We start from the raw sequence: 18,593 nt of genomic DNA, 5'->3' as shown, positions 1-18,593 counted from the left end.
TGAAGAGGAAGAAGGTTATAGACATAGAAGACAGCCAGTTAGATTGCCTGAAGTCTAGAGTTGGAGTATTTAGACTAGTATGGCTGAATCACAGAGATTCTAGGAGTGTATAAGGTATAAAAAGTACTGGAGAGGTAGGAGAAGGCCTGGGTGTGAAGGAATTTGAATGCCAAATAGAAGATTTCATATTTGATCCTGGAGTTTGTTGAAAAGTAGAATGAGTGTAAGAGGGTCACAGTTTATCACAGAATTATCTGATTCCTTAGACTAATCTACTTGTACCCTTAATCTGGTTCTTTTTCTCCACCATTCTGTTTCTCTCATGTTTCTTTGGGCTCTCCCTTACCACTGATTTGCTTCTCAGCTTCCTCTAAACATTCTCAGTTCCTCCAAACCTTTTTATCAGAGTAGATATCATGACCCTTATATTCTAATTAGCCACTCTGCCATCTTTCTCCTTTCCTTCAAGATCTTTCTCCTTTCCTTCATTGCTATGCTTTTTCAGAAAGTCACCTGCATTCAATGCTTCCATTTCCTCAATATTCTCTCTGCAACCCTTTGAAGTCTGGCTTTTTTCCCCCCTACTCTACTGAAAGTGGAATTTCAAAGGTCACCCATAGCTTTCTAATCACTAAATTCTATGTTTTTTCATTTCTCCTTGAGCTCTGCAGATTTAGGCAATATTTTCCAATACCTTCTTCTTGTTCAGGGATTTAAAAGGCCATTTTTTTCTGGATTTTTCTTCTGTTTCTCCAGTCTTTCCTGTTATGTCTCTTTCACTGTTTTTCTTTCCCCTTCTGACCCTTCCATGTGGTTGGTCCCTGAGGCTCTATCCTTGGACTTTTCCTCTTTTGGTTTCTTCTCTATAAGTCTGCTTAATCCTTATGACTTCAACTACCCCTTCTAAGCAGATAACTTCAAATCTATTACTCTACTCCCATTCTTTCTTATGAACTTTAGTTTAGCACTTCTATCTAAATGTCTTGTAGGTAATTTATACCCAACTGGTCCAAAGTCAAATTTATCTTTCCCATAAACCTGTTCCTCCTGACTTCAGTATTTTAGTGTGTGACATCACCATTCATCTACTCAAGAGAACATGTGTTGTCATTTGGTACATCTTGATACTTCCTTCTTCCTCACCTTTCAGCTTCAAATTAGTTACTAATTCCTGTCTGTTTCACCTCTTTAAAGATTTCTTACATATTTCTCCTCTTTCATATACTCATTACTAATATCCTAATATAAAAGTTTCATTACCTGGGGTCAGCTTTAACTCTTTTTTATTCCTTGCCTTTCATATTCAATCAGTTGTGAATTGCTGGTAATTCTACCTCATTATTTATCACATCTGTCCCCTCTTTTCTGTAACTGTTGCTATCACCTAGGTACAGGTTCTTATTAGCACTTAAGAAAGTTTCCTTCCTGCTTCCATTCTCTTCTAATCTATCCTTCTTATTACTAGCAGAATACTCTTTCTTATGTGAACATATCAGCTCTAGCTCTTGTGTACATGTCAGAAATTTTCAGTGGCTCCTGACTGCATACCAAGGAAAATTCAAATTACTCACAGTTTTTCCCAGTTTGGTGCCATTCTATCTCTCTAGCCTTCTCATATTAGTCTCTTTTATGCATTCTATGTTCTGGCTGCATCTGGAATCTTCTCTGTTCTCCAAACAAGCCCCTGTCTTTACTCTGATTGTTTCTATGCCTGGAGGAATGTCACCTCTCTCTTTGCCTGTTGAATGCCTGTCCATCCTTTAAAGCAAAGATCAACTCTTTCCAGTTCCAGGAGCCTTTCTGAACTTGACAATTCTTAGTAACCATCTTCTGTAGGCATTTTTTAGCATTTTATTTTGCAACTCTTTTATGCATTTATTTTTTGGCTATATGTCAGAGGTATTTGTGTGGTGTTTTGGTCTGCTACTAAATTATAACATCCACCAATAGGGTCTTATCTAAACTTTATGTCTCTTTAGCATCTACTCATATGCTCTGTATAGTAATAACCATTTGCTGAAGTAATGAATGCCTATCAATTTCAACTGCAGAATTTATGAAGGGGTGTTTTGTAGCTACACTTTGAACTTACTATTTAGGGAAATGCAGGAAATGTATTATTGAAATTTTGAAAAAGGGGAACTGAATAAAATATAAGCATAAGTTAGATTAGAATGAAAAGGAATAATTTTTAAAAGTAACTTAACATATTGGAAGTCCATTAAAAATTTGTGCCAAAAGACCAATCACTACCACAGCCTCACAGTCAACCCTGGGAAGTTAGGAAATCCACTTTTATTTTCCCCATTTTTTTTTCCAGTGAGGGAGCTGAGCTGAAGTTCAATGATTTACCTAGGAGCACACAGTTAGTGAGTCACAGGGACAGAAAAAGGAATGAAAAAAGCCTCTAAGAAGGCCCAATTAAAAGGAACTGTGACTTCATTTTCCTATCTTTTTTTTTTCCTTTTAGGTAGGAACACTTTGTTTTGTTAACAGAAATTTCTGGAAAACACTTTTTCTTTTAAAACACTTTCCCCTTGGAAAGTAGAAACAGGTCCTTGAAGTCACAGTGTTTAAGAAGTGCCTCAGGAAAAGAAAAGTAGAAAGTGTGATGATGTATAATGAACTATACTTCACAGGGTACCCCCCCCCAAGCCTTTAGGTACTTGGACCTCAAGTTTAATGAAGCAAAAGAGATTAAACAAATCCAATGTGTTTTGCTTAATACCCTGCAAGAAGATGAAAGGGCTTCTTTATGTGTTAACAGTCTGGGAATGGAGTATAATATAGGGGAATAAACATTCAAGGAGCACTATTCTCTGTTGGGTATTGGGGGTCCACTCTTTCAGTCAGTGAGTGTCCTGAATTTTGCTCATCTAGACTGTGGTGAAAGTGGCCGCTCTTAGCCTGCATGAAATTTTAATAAGAAGAGAATGGAATGAATAAAAGGTAAGGGTATAAGACTTTACTAATAGGGCTAGGTACTATACTAATTACAAACCTCTCATTTGATCCTCACAACACCCTTTCTATTATTTTATAGTTGAGGAGACTGAGGCAAATAGAAGTTAAGTGATTTGCCCAAGATCACACAGCTAGTTAAGTGTCTGAGGCTGGATTTGAACTCAGGTCATCTTGACTACAGGCCCATTTCTCTAGATACTACATCATTAAGATAAAAGAAATTTGGAGCCTGGAAATAACTGTCCTGCTTCTCCTTCCTTTTACTTTATTTCTTCTAAAACATAGTTAGTGTCATTGGTTCTCTTTGAAAATGAAGGATGAATAACAGCCATAATCCTGCTCTATTTGAAATATGTATTTTCAATTTTTCACCTTGGCATTTCTTTCCCTCCACCTTTTTTAATGAGAGAATAATTTGTTAAGTTTATTAATTATCATTGGATTATTAATATTTAGCAAACATTCAATAAAATCTAATGACATTCATTCAGTGCCTAATATTTTTAAAGAGAGAGCTAGGTGTGCAGTGGATAGAGCCTTGAGTCAGGAAGACTTTTATTCCTGGGCAAGTCACTTAACTCTATTTGCTTCAGTTCATCTGTAAAATGATCTGAAGAAGGATATGATAAACCACTCTAGTATCTCTGCCAAGAAAACCAGGCAGAGTTGGACATGACTGAAATGAATGAACAACGATATTATAAACTCCACATAGAGTCAGAATGGCAGGATATAGAGAGCAAACCTTGGTGGCACTAGACTTAGGTTTAAGATATTCTTCTAATAGCTGTTGAAAGTCACTTAACTTGTCAGTGCCCTAGGCAGCTCTCTAAGAGTATATATTTCTGAGGAGCTGCTAATTTGCATTGAAGAGAGGAATTTCCACACCAGGAGTTCATTATACTGTTGAAACCCCAGAGCCAGTATCATCCCTCTCCTCTCAAAACTCTGACCAAATGTGCAGTCTCCACAGAAGTTTATTTCTGATCTTAATGGTGATGCTAGTACAGTTTTTGATTCTGGCAGAACCAACTCTTGAATGACTTTAGGGTATTGAGGACTATCTTCTTTGAATTACAAAACCAGAGAAATTGAGAATTGGAAAAGACCTCTGTGGCCATTGACTCCTACTCATTGATAATGCAGAACATTCCTATTATGATATAATTGACAAGTGGTCATCCAGCCACTGTCTGAAGACCAGCAAAGAGGTAGTCTCTGAAATTCAGTTTATAGAATGGAGATTAAAAATACCTAATCAATAGAGTTGATGTGAAAATCAGATGATATTATGTATGTCTAAGGACTTTGGAAATTGTAATATGCTTTATTAGTTTATGGTATTGGGGTTCCTGAGTTGTAACAGAAAAGAACCTAAAGCAGTAGTATCAAAATCAGATGGGGCCATTAAAGCATACATAAGATTTCCTGTGGACCTATTGACTTAGACTATTGACATATAATATCTGTGCTTCATTATAGTTTTGTCTGTTTTTTAACTATTTCCTTTTTTTTGCAAGGCAGTAGGGTTAAGTGACTTGCCTGAGGTCACACAACTAGGTAGTTATTAAATGTCTGAGGCCATATTTGAACTCAGGTCTTCCTGACTCCAGGGCCTGTGCTCTATCCACTGCATCACATAACTGCCCCCTTGTTAGCTATTTCCTGATCAAATTTTAATCTGGTGGGGCTTCATTTGGGGTTAGCTGTTTCCACACCTTTGCTAAAAAGAATTCAGTATGGATTGGGCATTGGAGCCTACATTGGACTTGGCTTCTAAACTCATGTCTGATGATGATAATAATGTTTATTCTTCATTTTCAAAGAAGACCAGGACATTTGAGAGGTGATGCAAGAGAGAGTGAGGGAGTGCTGTGTTAAATCACCAACCTCATTTTCTTCTTTGGAGTCATCCAGCTCCAGTGGCCAGAAATGGATCAGAATGACTGGAAATGACCCTGAATATGAGGTAGTCAAGGGTTAAGTGACTTATCAAGTCATACAGCTAGTATCTTGTTAGGTATCTGAAGCCAGATTTGAATTCAGGTCTTCCTGACTCTAGTACTAGTGTTCATGTCTGATATTTCTAACTGTGTGACCCTGGGCAGGTCACCTTACTTAAATTCTTTGGGTCTCAGTTTCCTCATCTGTAAAATGAAGGGTATTCCACTTAATGATTTCTAACGTCATTTCTCACTCCACTCATATTCCTGTGAACCTATCTTCAAGACAAACAGCACCTAGGGGAAAAGGGGTCTAAAGAAGATTACAAATGTTCAAAGAACTTGTATTTGTAAATCAAGGGACAGTTTTATCAGATTTATTTATTGCCATGGCTTATTAGAGTGAGTTGAAATGCCCACCTGAATCTCATTGTTTAAATCCTTGAATTTTCTAATACCTACCCAGTGTGCATAATAGATAGATGTTCAGAATGGTTCCTGATTTAGTTCAGTGAAACATTCAGCTTAGCCCTCTTAGACTTGGATTTAGACTAGAAGGGTCCTTGGAGGCCATTTTATCCGATCCCTCTCTTTTTTATAGGAAACTGAGTCTGAAATGCTAAATAATTAAGATGAGAGTGGTAATAAAAGACCAAGCCTTTCCAGATTTCAAGTCTTCTACTCTATCCATTACTTCAAGCTGTCTCTCATAAAGGATCCTAGACTTTGAAGGAATTGTAGAGATCATCTAATTGAACAATGTTATTTTACGTGTGAAGAAATCGAGGTCCTGGAAAGGTTAATCAAATTTCCCAGAATTCCACAGCTATTGTGTGACAAGCCCAGATTTCTCTTCTCCTCCCTCATCCTCAGCTTACTAAGTCTGAATATCAGTTAAATCAAGTCATATGATTAAAGTTTGTTGGGTGTAATGGTGAGGGTAAAGCAGAGGTTTCAATTTTTAACATCTGGGGGCTCCTAATGGGCCACATTAGTCCCTTCCTGATTTATTTAGCCCATAACACTAGTAGCAAGAACAAGATGTATATCTCTAGAAATATCCAATGGGATAATATTTGTAAAGTTCATTGTACCAGACATATAGTGAGTTTCTCTTGTTTATAGGTTTGAAAATGAAGCAGAACTTGAAATTCTTCAGTAAAAATCTAATGAAAGCCTGAAAGATGAGAGTTTTGCTTTCTGAAAGATTCCCCTTCCTCCTGTAAAATAGCATTTAAAAAACATCTTTTCTAGGACAAGAAATTAGGAATTTTTAACAAGGAAAACTAGAGAAAGACATGATTTTACTAATTCTTCCAGAATTTAAGTGGAATAGGATGTAAAAATTTTTGTGACAGTCTCTAAATTTTCCATTGAGAAAAATTTAAAGGATTAAAGATAGCACTATTAGTAAATTAATTTGATGATTTTCTTTTTCAAGATTTTGGTTCTCTTTTCTTTCTGTCCTTTGATTTTCTCTCCCCTCTTTCATTCTTTCCTTTATTCCCCTTTTCTCTTTCTATGTTTTGTTTAAATTTTATCTTCATTTCTTCATTTCTTCTCTTTCTTTCTCCCCTCCCTTCCTTCCATCCTTCCTTTCTTCATCCATTCTTCCTTCCTTCCCTCTTTTTTTCCTTTCTTTCTTCTCCCCTTCCTTCCATTTATCCTTCCTTCCCCTTTCTTTTCTTCCTATCTTCCTCCTCCCTCATTCCCTCCCTCTTTCCTTCTCTCTCTTCTTTCTCTCCTCTTCCTTTCTCTCTCCTTCCCTCTCTTCCTCTCTACCCTGTTCTTTCCCTCTCTTCTCTCCCTGTTCCTTCTCTCCCTCCCTCCCTCCCTTCCTTCTTCCTTTTCCCCTCCTATAAAGTGGAGCTGTTCTTTGTGATCTTGGACAAAGCACATTGTCCTTCTAGACCTCAGTTTCCTCAGTTCTAAAATGAGTTTTGTGTTAGATGTTTTCTGAAATTATTTCCAGATTGGAATCTATGAGAGTTTCCTTTATGTTAGGTTATACTTGATCATTTTCCAAATCCCATGAGTCAATAGCCTTTGGCAAAACTGTTCCTCATCATTAGTTTAAACTATTTCTCTTCCAGGGCTTAGCAGTAGTTCCAATCATCACAGATTTCCAGTTATTCAACTTCAGGTAGTTTCCATTTTCAGAGAGGCCGAGGGGAGGAGGAATAAAGACTAATAATTATTACATTTGGTAGTACAAGGAGTGATGTGCTAATAAATGCTCAACAATTGACTCTAGAAAAGAATGCATACAAGGCATACTTTTTTCTCATCACTTTCTTTAGTTTAGACAATCAAAATCAAGTTCAGATTTATAGTGTTTGTGGATTTTGGAGGTGCAAATACTCACACTGAAAATTTAACCATTTTGAAGGGATTAGGGCTTCATCTTGAGTTGAATTCAACTCTAGGGTCCTGGAAAAGAGGTTCTGACCATTTCATGTGATCCATCATTGCTTTATAAACTTCTCTGTAAGAGTTAATATGTGAACAGCTTAGGATACAGTATTCTAGGATCCTTTGTTTTTTATATATGTATATATATTCATACATATATATTACATTATATCTATCTAACTATATATATATATATATATATATACATACTCATGTGTGCACATATTTGTGTGTATGTATGTATGTATATTTATTTATTTTAGCAAGACAATTGGAGTTAAGTGAAGTGCCTAGGGTTACACAGGTAGTAAGTGTTAATTGTTTGAGGCCAGATTTAAACTCAGGGCCTCCTGACTCTGGGACCAGTACTCTATCCATCATACCACTTAGTGGCCCCCTCAGAAAATTTTAAAATCTGTGGAGCAACAGTGCCATCCTCTTTGACATCAAATTGATCTGTTGTTCAGTTGTGATTCTTCATGTGAAAATACTGGAGCGGTTTGTCATTTCCTTCTCAGATCATTTTACAGATGAGAAAACTGAGGCAAACAAAATTTAGTGACTTGCCCAGGATCCCAGATTTAAACTTAGGAAAATGAGTCTTCCTAACTCCAGGTTTGGTACTCTTAATCATTGCATGACAGGTTAAAGACCTGTGAAGACTGCATGTAATCTTATGCCTTGATGTAGAAAAAATTATTTTCTGAAAGCTCCCTAAAACAGCATGATCATGAGTCTGTTCCTACCCTTTTTTGTATATTACCCTTTTTAAAAAATCTTCTTTTCTTGATATCGTTTGTTTTTGGACCTATTTGCATAGTGCCTTCCCTGGAATATATATTTTTTATCCCTATTCATTAAATGAGGACAACCAGACTTAGAGAAGTTAATAATGTTGTTCTGACTTGTTGTTTAGCCTTTGTTCTCAAAGGGGACCCTGACCTCTGGGAGGTGATGCCAGGGCATGCAAGTGAATTGGATTTAAGTGAGGGAGGGCTGTGCAAATCATCAGCCTCACTTAAGTCATTGAGGTCCAGTGACCAGATATGGATCTGGATGCCAAGGTGGCCAATACATGTTGGTACTGACCCAGTTTCTGGGTTCTGACTCCTAAGTCTCTACACACTTTCTACCATAAGCTGGTAATTGTGCTGAGGTGGCTTCTCATGCAGACTGACTTGTCAAGCGATGAGAGTGGATGACTCTTATGAGAAATTTCTCTTTTTGGATCCTGTCGGTTCCACCTGTGTTGTGTCTCCCACCCTGCCTTGAGGTTCTTTCTAAGCCTTTAAACAAAGCTGCCTGCTTGGAGAGACTGTTAGCTTTGTAGGGATTGCCTGCATTGGGTGTTGCCTCTTAGGACAAAACTGAAAAAAGCTGACATCTTTCTGGAGGGTTGATTTTCCCAGTGAGACAAGGGTGGTATAAAGCTGGGTTCAGAGAAAAAGCAATATTCTTTTCTCTCCTTCTGTGACAGGACAGAAAAAATATGATTGATAGGACAGATCTTAACTACTCACAGAGAAATAAAATAATTCTTAAAGAGAATATTTTGTGGAATCAAGTTCAGAGTAGGCAGAAAGAAAAGAACACATGAAGACTAATCTTCCTGTCTCTAGGTTATTTGGAGCACTAAACTATGCAATAGATGGAGTAACTAATCTGGAGTCAGGAACATAGGAGTTCAAATCCTATCTCAAACAATTACTAGGTGTGTGACCTTGGGCAAAGCATTTAATTCTATTTGCCTCAGTTTCCTTATCTATAAAATGACCTGGAGAAGGAAATGGAAAACCACACTGCCATCATTGCCAATAAAACCCAAATGAGGTTATGGAGAGTCTGATGTGACTAGAAACTAAACAACAGCAACAACTCGGTTGTTTTCCCTTAAGTCCATATTCACAGCCATGAGGTTAATCTTCTGAATCATCACTTCCATCATCTTTTATTCATTATAGAAATTAATTTTTAATATGGAAAGTAATGATGTGGTGGAAAAAAATTAGCTGGAACACTTGGATTCTAGTTCCAGCTTTGTCACTAATAAGCTTTGCAATTTTGGGCAAGTCACTCACCTCTTGGGACTCAATTTATTTATTTGTATCACAAGTGTGGTATAGTGAAAAGAATGCTTTTGGAATGCTAGGATTGGGATTCATATCCCAGCACTGGCATGTATAATAACAATTGGAAACTTGCTAAACCTCTCCCAGCCTCAGTTTCCACATTTTTTAAAAAGGGATTGATCCTTCTCAGCTCTAAATCTATAATCCTAAGGTATCAATCTACCTAAACTTCCAACCTCCTTTCAGCTCTACTGAAAATAGAAAGGATAAAGTCTAAGATTCTCACTCTGTCATTTGAGGCTCTTTTCTCACCTATATTGTTCCCATGTATTCTTCCCTAGTGAGACCGCATTTGGAGTATTTTTTTTGGTTCATTTCTAGATACTAGTCATTTAATCAATTAATAACAAGGATGAATCCAGGGTCATCTCCCATTGTCCTGATCCATATCTGGCTGCTGGACTCAAGTGACTTAGATGGGGAAAGTAATGCTGGTGACTGCACAGTTCTCCCTCACTTAAATCCAATTCACTTACATGACATGGTGACACCTCCCTGATGTCATGGTCCTCTTTAAGAAGGAAACAGTCCCTGTTCTCAGGGAACTAATAAATTGCAATTGTATTTGGGCAATTATAAATAAACAATTCACATGGAAGTTTCGTTGGCTATAATCCAGAGACGGAAGGCTCTAATTTCAAGGGGGAGCAGGAAATGTAGAAAGTGGGATTTTAGGTGGGACTTGAGGGAAGCAAGAAAATCTGGAAGATTCTGAGGAGGAGGGAGAGATTCCAACCAGGTGTAACAGTCAGTGAAAGAAAATGCCTGGAGTTGGGAGATGAACTTCAAGGAGATCAGTGTCTTTGGATTACAGAGTGTAGGGAAGGGGGGAAAATGGAAGAAGGCTAGAAAGATAGAAAGGGGTTAGGATCTGAGGAGCTTGCATTTTATAAAGGATATCAATACACTAGAAAAGATCCCAGAGAAGGGAAAAGCGGAATGTTGGAGGGTCTGGTGTCCATGTTACATGAAGATCAGTTGATAGAATGGGGAACATTTCACTTGGAAAAGAAAGGGCCAGAGAAGAGCAGTGCTGTGATTCCATCTACTTCCCAGTCCCTCTCAGCATTCTTAGCTTTTCTGCTTCATCCAGAATTACAGATCTGTGGGTTCCTTCAAAGGTGTTGATTGACTGTGGCTTTTATGCTACAAACTCAGGCTGCTACCATCCAGCAGGGGCTGAAAATAAACATTTCATTCCTGGAGTTGGAATCTATTTGGTCTTTCTGCTTGATACACATGTTAAAGTGTCTGACCTTTTAGATGCTAGATCCTTGCCTTGACCTCTGGAACTTTTCCTTTATCTCTAAAACTTTCAATAGATGGACTAAACCAGGTTGAGGGTAACCAATGAGCCTCAAACCTATATGTGAGTTAGGGGGATGCCTACTCTAAGTATGTGAAGCCTTCTACCCAGAGGAATTGTTGAATGAGAACAGTTTGTTCCAGTGATTATGATGGTGACTGAAACAGAAACTGTGGAACTCAGAGAACTTGGTTAGACAAATCAAAGACATCATCCAATGCATCCCAGGCCATGACCAGTTATCCTGACTTTTGCCCTGCCATTGAAATTCTATGACTCTAGAGAGACTGCTGACTTAAATCCTATTTGCTTACAATTTAAGACATCAACTATGATGTTATTGGTTCTCTTTCAAAATGAAGGACAAACAAGGTCAAGGTTATTTCTCTAGCATTGATTCCTTACATGGCAATTGCTTTCTCAAACTCCTGACAATTGCCTGGTATTTGAAATCTTTTTTGATGGTCTTATTTCAAACCTTATCTAATTTCAGGCTCCTAGTCTTGACCTCAACTAACAATCATTGTCCTATTGTTGACACTAACAAGCTGTAGCCACCATCTTGGTACTAGGGAGAGTGGTGAACTTGGGTCACAAGACCCGAGTTCAAATCCTAGCCTTGAACCTTAGTACCTTTGAGATCTTGGTCAAGACACTTAATTACTCTAAGCTTTAGTTTCCCTATCTGTAAAATAGGAGATTGGACTAGATGCCTCTAAGGTGCTTTTCAGATTCTTGCTTTATGATCCTTCAAGATCCATTGAAAAGTCTGTTTGATTCTTGAAGTCTTTTTTAATTCCCATGCTCTTCTCCCTCCTTGTTACTTCTTGGAATCCAGGCATCCTTTACGAATTGGGTCACTTCTGAGGTGATGCCTTTCCTGTTAGTGTTATCTGCATTCTTCCCCAAGCTTGTATATACAGTATATTTACTTATCTGTGTGCATGTTGCTCATTTCTACCTCTCTTAGAAGTAAACTTCTTGAAAACAGGAACTGTTTTCCATTTTGTTTTTATATCTTCAACCTCTAGCACAGTGCTTGGGTACATAGTAGATACTTATTAAAAACTGTTAAATTGAATTGAATTGACTTGAACTCTAGCCAGCATAGATCTATTTGAATCTTGATTATTGGTATCATTATTTAAAATCTTTTCAAGAACAAAAAATTTTACTGTCCCTCCTTTCCCCCCTACAAACATTAAAAAAGAAAAATGCAGTCAAGCAAGCATATCCCTAAATTGGATCTATATAATTTTATATCATAAAATGTGATATTTGTGATATATTATGATTATATATGTAAAACATGAGTTCATATCTGGGTTTCTGTATATATATATATATATATATATATATATATATATATATATATATATATATATATATGTGTGTGTGTGTGTGTGTATCTGTGTATGAGGTAAATAATACATATATATATATATCCATTTTTATATAATATAAAACTCTCTCTTTTCTGTCCCTGTGTGTGTGTCTCTCTCTCTCATCTGAGTCCATGAGCTTATCTTTCAGAAGATGGATAACATGCTTATCTCATCATTGGTTCCTTGATCAGAGTCCTTACATTTTTCAAAATTGTTTGCCTTTATAGTATTAAGGTGGGGGAGGGGAGGAGCAATTAGGTGGTACAGTGGATAGAGTGCTGAACTTGGAGTCAGACTCATTTTCCTGAGTTCACATCTGGCTTTAGATACTTACTAGCTGTGTGTCCTTGGGTATGTCACTTTAACCCTGTTTATTTTCATTCCCTTATCAGTGAAATGAGCTAGAGAAGGAAATGGGAAAACACTCTAGTATCTTTGTCAAGAAAACCCCAAAAGATTGCACAAAGAGTTGGCCACAAGTGAAATAACCAAATCACAGCAATCAAGCTGTGCCACACTGTTGTGTGTATTTTGTGTGGAATAAAAAAGTTCCGTATCCTTCGGTGTGCGCTGTAGTTAGTTCATCACTTTACACGATATAGTTAAATCTTATCTATGCAGAATGGAAATGAAATGATTCTTCTTATAATAGTGGAAATAGCTCACTATTATTGTTGAATACTTTAAATTCTAGAATTGTAAAGCAACAAGGTAGGATCCTAGAAGGGGGCCATTTCCCTCAGTTGGGGCATGAAGAAGGTTAAATAATTTTCTATCTGATGTGTTTAGGAAAATGGGAGGGACTGATAGTCTTAAGCTGTTGTAAAGGTATGTTTTTTTTTTTTAAAAAAGCTTTTAATGTAGTTTATTTTCTGCTCTGGTGAAAAAATTCTGCCTTCCTCGATAAAAATCACATTAGGACCTTAGTCGTCCTTGCCAGCACCAACATGTGCCTGTACAGCACCCTGACTTACTTCATTCCATTCTTGCATTCTTTTCCACAGTTTTTTTGATTCTTATGCCTTGCAAGTCTGTGCTTTGGATATTTTTTTCTTTTCATAGAAAAGGAAGCATAAATTATGCCCAAAGATATTCTTTTACCACTATCAGAATAGTTTCCCACCCAGCTGTACTTACTCATCTGGACTTTTCCATCATGCAAAAATCTTTTTATCCTGTCAGTCATCAGCCCTTGCTATTTGTCTCATCAGTACCCCCTCTCTCCAGTCCCTTCTGACTGGAGAGTAGAGAGTTTCTCCTCAGAACCTCCATTTAAGGAAGGGCTCAGGACAATCATTTCTTCACATCTCACTCAATCTCACTTCTCTGGATTTTTCCATTATTTCCTCATGGATAACTTCCTTCTACCAGTGTCCTACTCTTTCCATTCTTTTGAATGTTGTCTATCCTAAGCTCCTTGAGAACAAGGATTATGTTCTCCCCTTCTCCCTGTCCCCCATTGCTGTATTTGTATTCCTATCACTTAATACAATACTTGGTCATAGTAGGCACTTAATAAATGCTTTTTAAAAATGTGGCAAGATTTCTATGACCTGAGACAAAGGGAAGTGAGAATAACTGAGAGATCACTGAGTTCAGTATCAACAATGCTGTAATGATGGTCAACTATGAAAGACTTGGCTACTCTGATCAATAGAATGGTTCAAGACAGTTCCAAAGGACTCATGATGAAAAAAATACTCTCCAACTCCAGAAAGAGAACTGATGAACTCTGAGTGATAATTAAAATATAATTTTCTCACTTTATTTTTCTTTCTTTTTTTGAGGGAATATGCCTAATATAGAAATTCATTTCACATGATTTCGCATGTAGAATTGATATCATATTGCTTGCCATTTCAGTGACTGGGGGAGGGAAAGGATGTGGAACTTAAAATTTAAAAAGAAAAGAATGTTATATTAATCGATTAAAATTGTTAAGGTTTGGTGATTGATTGAACCAAAGATAAAAATGACATCATCTCAATTTCCCCTCAAATTTTAAGCATAAGCTGTATGACTTTCCAAGAAAAAGGGAGACTATACTTATTTTCCTTTGTTGAAGAAGTCTGTTTGTCATGACCTTTTTAGTTCTGATGGGCATGTTATTATTGTTCATGGAGGTCATGATCTTCTCAAGCAACAGAAGAGGAAAAGGGAATTTTAATTGATTTCTTAAGCAATTTCTAATTCTTAACTCATTTCTTCCTGATTAAAATGAGTGCTCCTTGAGAACAGGGACAACTTAATTTTTGTAATTGTGTTCCAGGGCCTAGTACCTCCCCACTCACCTCCTCCCCACACCATGCCCTTCTTTCCAAAACTACCTTGTTTCATTTTGAAGACATGCTATTTACAGTTATATATATGTACTTGCCACCTCCCTTATTATAGAATGGAAGTGTCTTGAGGTCAGGATTATTTAATTTTTGTCTTTGTAGCCCCAATGTTCTCCTGGTTCTGCTCTCTTCATTCAGTGTCAGTTCATGCATCTCTTTCCAGGCTTTTCTAATGATTGGCTGCTTGTGATTTCTTAAAAAGCAATAGTACTACATAATAATCATATATAGTAATTTAGGCAATAGCTCCTTGTCAACTGAAGTTCTTGATGGGGATCATGATTTAGTCTTTCTTTAGTGAAATGTTCCAGAGATCCAAAGATCCAACATTCTTATTACTGATTTACAGGAAGGCTGATATACCATGCCTATTACCTTTGCAGATGCCACAAATCTAGGAGGAAGAGTTAACATGTGAGGTAACAGAAATAGGACTCAAAATGACTTAGACTAAATCTAATAGGATGAAATTCAATAGAGATAAATGTAAAGTGCTGCTTTGGGGTTCAAAAAATTGACTTCTCCAAGAGCAGGAGGGGATAGGTATGACAGGATAACTATTCTTGTGATAAAAGTTATAGAATGTTTAGTGGACTTTGATCTTCATATAACTTGACAGGATGACTGTGAGCCAATAAACCTAAAGTGATTTTAGGCTGTATTAAGAGAAGGTCAATGTCTAGAATGTAAGAGGTCATAATAAAGTGACGGGATGGTAAATGCTTAACAAATGTCTCTCTGAAGAATGACACACTTTTAAGTTTAATTTGTGTTATTAATATTTTTCTATCACCTTCTTAAGTCTAGATAATCAGCAAAACAATAAATCAAGTCTCAATTTGTAGCATTTGCCAGTTTCTAAGGTGTCAGTGCAATGTAAATAAAAATTTAATAATCTGTTTGGGAGCCAGATGGCCCCAGCACACCCCTGTAGAATTGTCAGACCACATCTGATCTATTGTAATTTGTTCACTTCTGAGCACCTCAGGTGGGCATTGGAATATGTACAGAATAGTATTATGATGATTGCAAGGGTATTAATACAAAAAATTATTTGAAGGAAAAGGGGTTGCTTAGCTTAGAGGATATTAGGTAGAACTATGGTTAGAGTTCTGGGTCAGGAGTCAGGAAGACTGAAATTCAGATTTGGCCTTAGACACTTATTAACTATAGGATTTGGGCAAATCATTTAACTTTTGTCAGTCTAGTTTTCCTCATTGGGAACACTAATTGCACCCTCCTCTCAGGGCTGTTGGGGCAGCTAAGTAAAGTAGAGTATCTGGGTCTGGAGTCAGGAAGACTCATTTTCCTGAGTTCAAATCTGATCTCAGATACTTCTATAGTCCTATCTCTAGGCACAAAATCAAATTCTCCTTTTGATACATCACATCCACCTTATAAAGAGGCTGGTTTTAGAAGATATGTTCTGAGGGGCTCTGCTGACCTTGAAGCAAAATTGTTCATTTTAGAAAACCTGTTTACTTTTTCCTATGGATGATCAGTTCTATTTCTCCTGAATACATAGTCTGATTATTCACTGAGTGTGTGTGGCTAGGACCCTGCACCTGGATTCAGGAAGACCTGAGTTCAAATTTGACTTCGGACATTTATTAGCTGTGTGATCCTGGGCCAGTCACTGCTTCAGTTTTTCTCACTTGTAAAAATGGAGCTAATAATATTAACTATCTTACAGGGTTGTGGTAGGGATCAAATTAGGTATTTTTAAAGTGGTTTGAAAACCTCCAAGTGCTACATAAACATTAGTATTACTAGTATTTGGAATTCAGCATCCTCATTAGGTAGGGAGTATAAATATCACTATTAATATTTTACAGAAGGTGAAACCAAAGTTTGGAGTGGTTAAATGACTTAGCCAATATGACAGCTATCAAGTGTCAAGGTCTAGAAAAATGGTATTATGTGTAAGAGTGGTCTGATTTCTTATCCTTATCTCTCCTTCCTTCTTAGGACTTTGGCAATCTGAGGTCAGTTACCTCCAGGTGTGATCTGAAGGCAAATCTCCTTCAAAATGGTTGTGGAGGGGAACTCGAGAGTCCAGAGAGCAGCATCATTATCCTGAAGAACCTTCCTCTGAGTATCAAGGGCTCTAGCCCCTCTCATGCAGATGTCATTCAAATGACACCCCAGAAAATTGCCATGAATCTTCGACCTGGTGAGTTGCCCTGATCCAAAAGGACGTGAAAGAATTAGTTGATTGGTGGTGTGGGCAGGAAGTCAGGGAGTGATAAAAGCAAAAGTGATTTTTCTTGATTTTCATATGATCTTTTCACTATCAAGTCAATGAAATGGCTTTTAGAGGGAAATGATACTCTACAGAAACAAAGATTGTAGTTACACGCATCAGCACATTCCATTCTGAGTTAGCAACATTGTAAAGGGGGCACATTCTTGTGCTCAGAGACTGGTATTTCAATACTTGTGTCTGGAGACATGTTTTTTAATTTGCTATTCCCCTCGATGGTATGTTTGATCTTTGAAATCAAGGACAGATTTTCATTGTCTTTCCATCCCTTGTACTTAGTAGGCACTTGATTCATCTTTGTTGAATTCTACTATTGGATAGGACCCTCTAATCCTAATTTGATGGAATTCTGGGGAGCCTAACATGATATTCTAATAATAATTGTTAATACTTATATAAAATGTTATCTCCATCGCTTGGCACTTGACTCATCTTTGTTGGATTCTACTGAATAGGATCCTCTTATTCTAATTTAATAAAGTCTTAGGCAGTCTAGCATAATAGTCTAATAATTATTGTTCATGCTTATAAAAAATGTTTGCAATTTGCAAGGTATTTTGAGGTAGACTCTTATTTTATAATCAAGTCAGCAAGTATTTATCAAACACATACTATGTGGGAGATACTGTGTTAAGCTTTGGGGAGACAAAGAAAAAGTGACAACAGTCTCTCCCTTCAAGGATCTCACAATATAAATTGGGGAGACAACATGCAAACAACTATTTACACACCTAGTTATTGAAAATAATCACCAGTATTATGGGGAACAGGATAGGCTCATTGGAGGCACCAAATGGTTCAGTGTTTCATGAAAACTTGAGTTCAAATTCAGCTTCAGACACTTATTAGTTATGTGACCCTGGGCAAGTCACTTAACCTGTATTTATCTTGGTTATTTCAACTGTATAATGGAGAAAATAGCATCTACTTCAAGTGTTTGTTGTGAGGGTAAAATGAGGTAATATTTGAAAAGCACTTGGCCTGTACCTAGAACATAATGGGAGTTATATAAGTGTTTATTCCCTTCTCTTCCCCAGAGGGTAGAGCTTTATTTAAGACCTGAGGGAAGCCAGGAGGTCAAATGAGGAAACTGAGGCTTGGAGAGTTTAAATAACTTACTTAGGACACAGAGCTGTCAAATATCAATGTTTGGGGAACTTCTTAGAGGAGCATGTGGTATGAGAGACTGAGTATCACAAGATCAAGAAAATTTTTCTTGCCTGAAAATCTTAGGATTATGTGCTTACTTTCTACCCTACCCTTGCCTATGCCCCCAGTACATCATTTTTAAAACTGCCTCAAATTCCTTATCTTGTAAAGATAGAAGAGTTGCACTGTTGCCTTTTAGATCCCATGAAATTCTCCTACATTCCACATTAAGGCTAATCCAAACTGCAACTTCCTTCTTGAAACCTTTGATACAATCCTCCCTTCCTTTTCTTTCCCATATACTTTCCCACTTCCCATCCATATTTCCTGTCAACACCTTTTCCACTTTACTTATTCTTCATCTTAAATCCTGTACCCTAAAGAGTATATTCCTCTCGAGAAATTCACTTTCTCCTTTATTAAGCAAAGAAACTATTTTATTAAGAAAAGGGACTATCTATTTTGAATTCTTCTCTCCTCTCAGACCTCAGAACCCCTTGGAATCAACCACCATTCTCTCTTTTTTCCTTTCTTGTCCAGAGGGACTTTGCTTCCTGGGGCTCACCCCTATACTTGATTATTTCATTCCATAATATCTCACCCCTATACTTGAGTCTTTGATTCCATAATATCTCATTTACTTTGTCATTTGCTCCCATCACTTATGCCCATTTTGTCTAATATTTTATAGCCCTAATATACT

The 18,593-nt window shown here is 37.1% G+C and overlaps 1 protein-coding gene across 1 annotated transcript in view; it reads left to right on the top strand.

Moving 5' to 3' along the window:
• ITGB5 (integrin subunit beta 5) overlaps positions 1-18,593 on the top strand; it is a 200,460-nt gene that overhangs the window by 24,349 nt on the left and 157,518 nt on the right. The window contains exon 3 of the mRNA XM_074214694.1: positions 16,447-16,651. Coding sequence (XP_074070795.1) covers positions 16,447-16,651 — 205 coding nt within the window. The remainder of the gene's footprint in view (positions 1-16,446; positions 16,652-18,593) is intronic.

The sequence above is a fragment of the Macrotis lagotis genome, chromosome 1, assembly GCF_037893015.1.
Source record: "Macrotis lagotis isolate mMagLag1 chromosome 1, bilby.v1.9.chrom.fasta, whole genome shotgun sequence".
NCBI lineage: Eukaryota > Metazoa > Chordata > Mammalia > Peramelemorphia > Peramelidae > Macrotis > Macrotis lagotis.
Note: the sequence above shows the minus strand (reverse complement) of the source record. Positions and strands in the feature narration are given on the sequence as shown.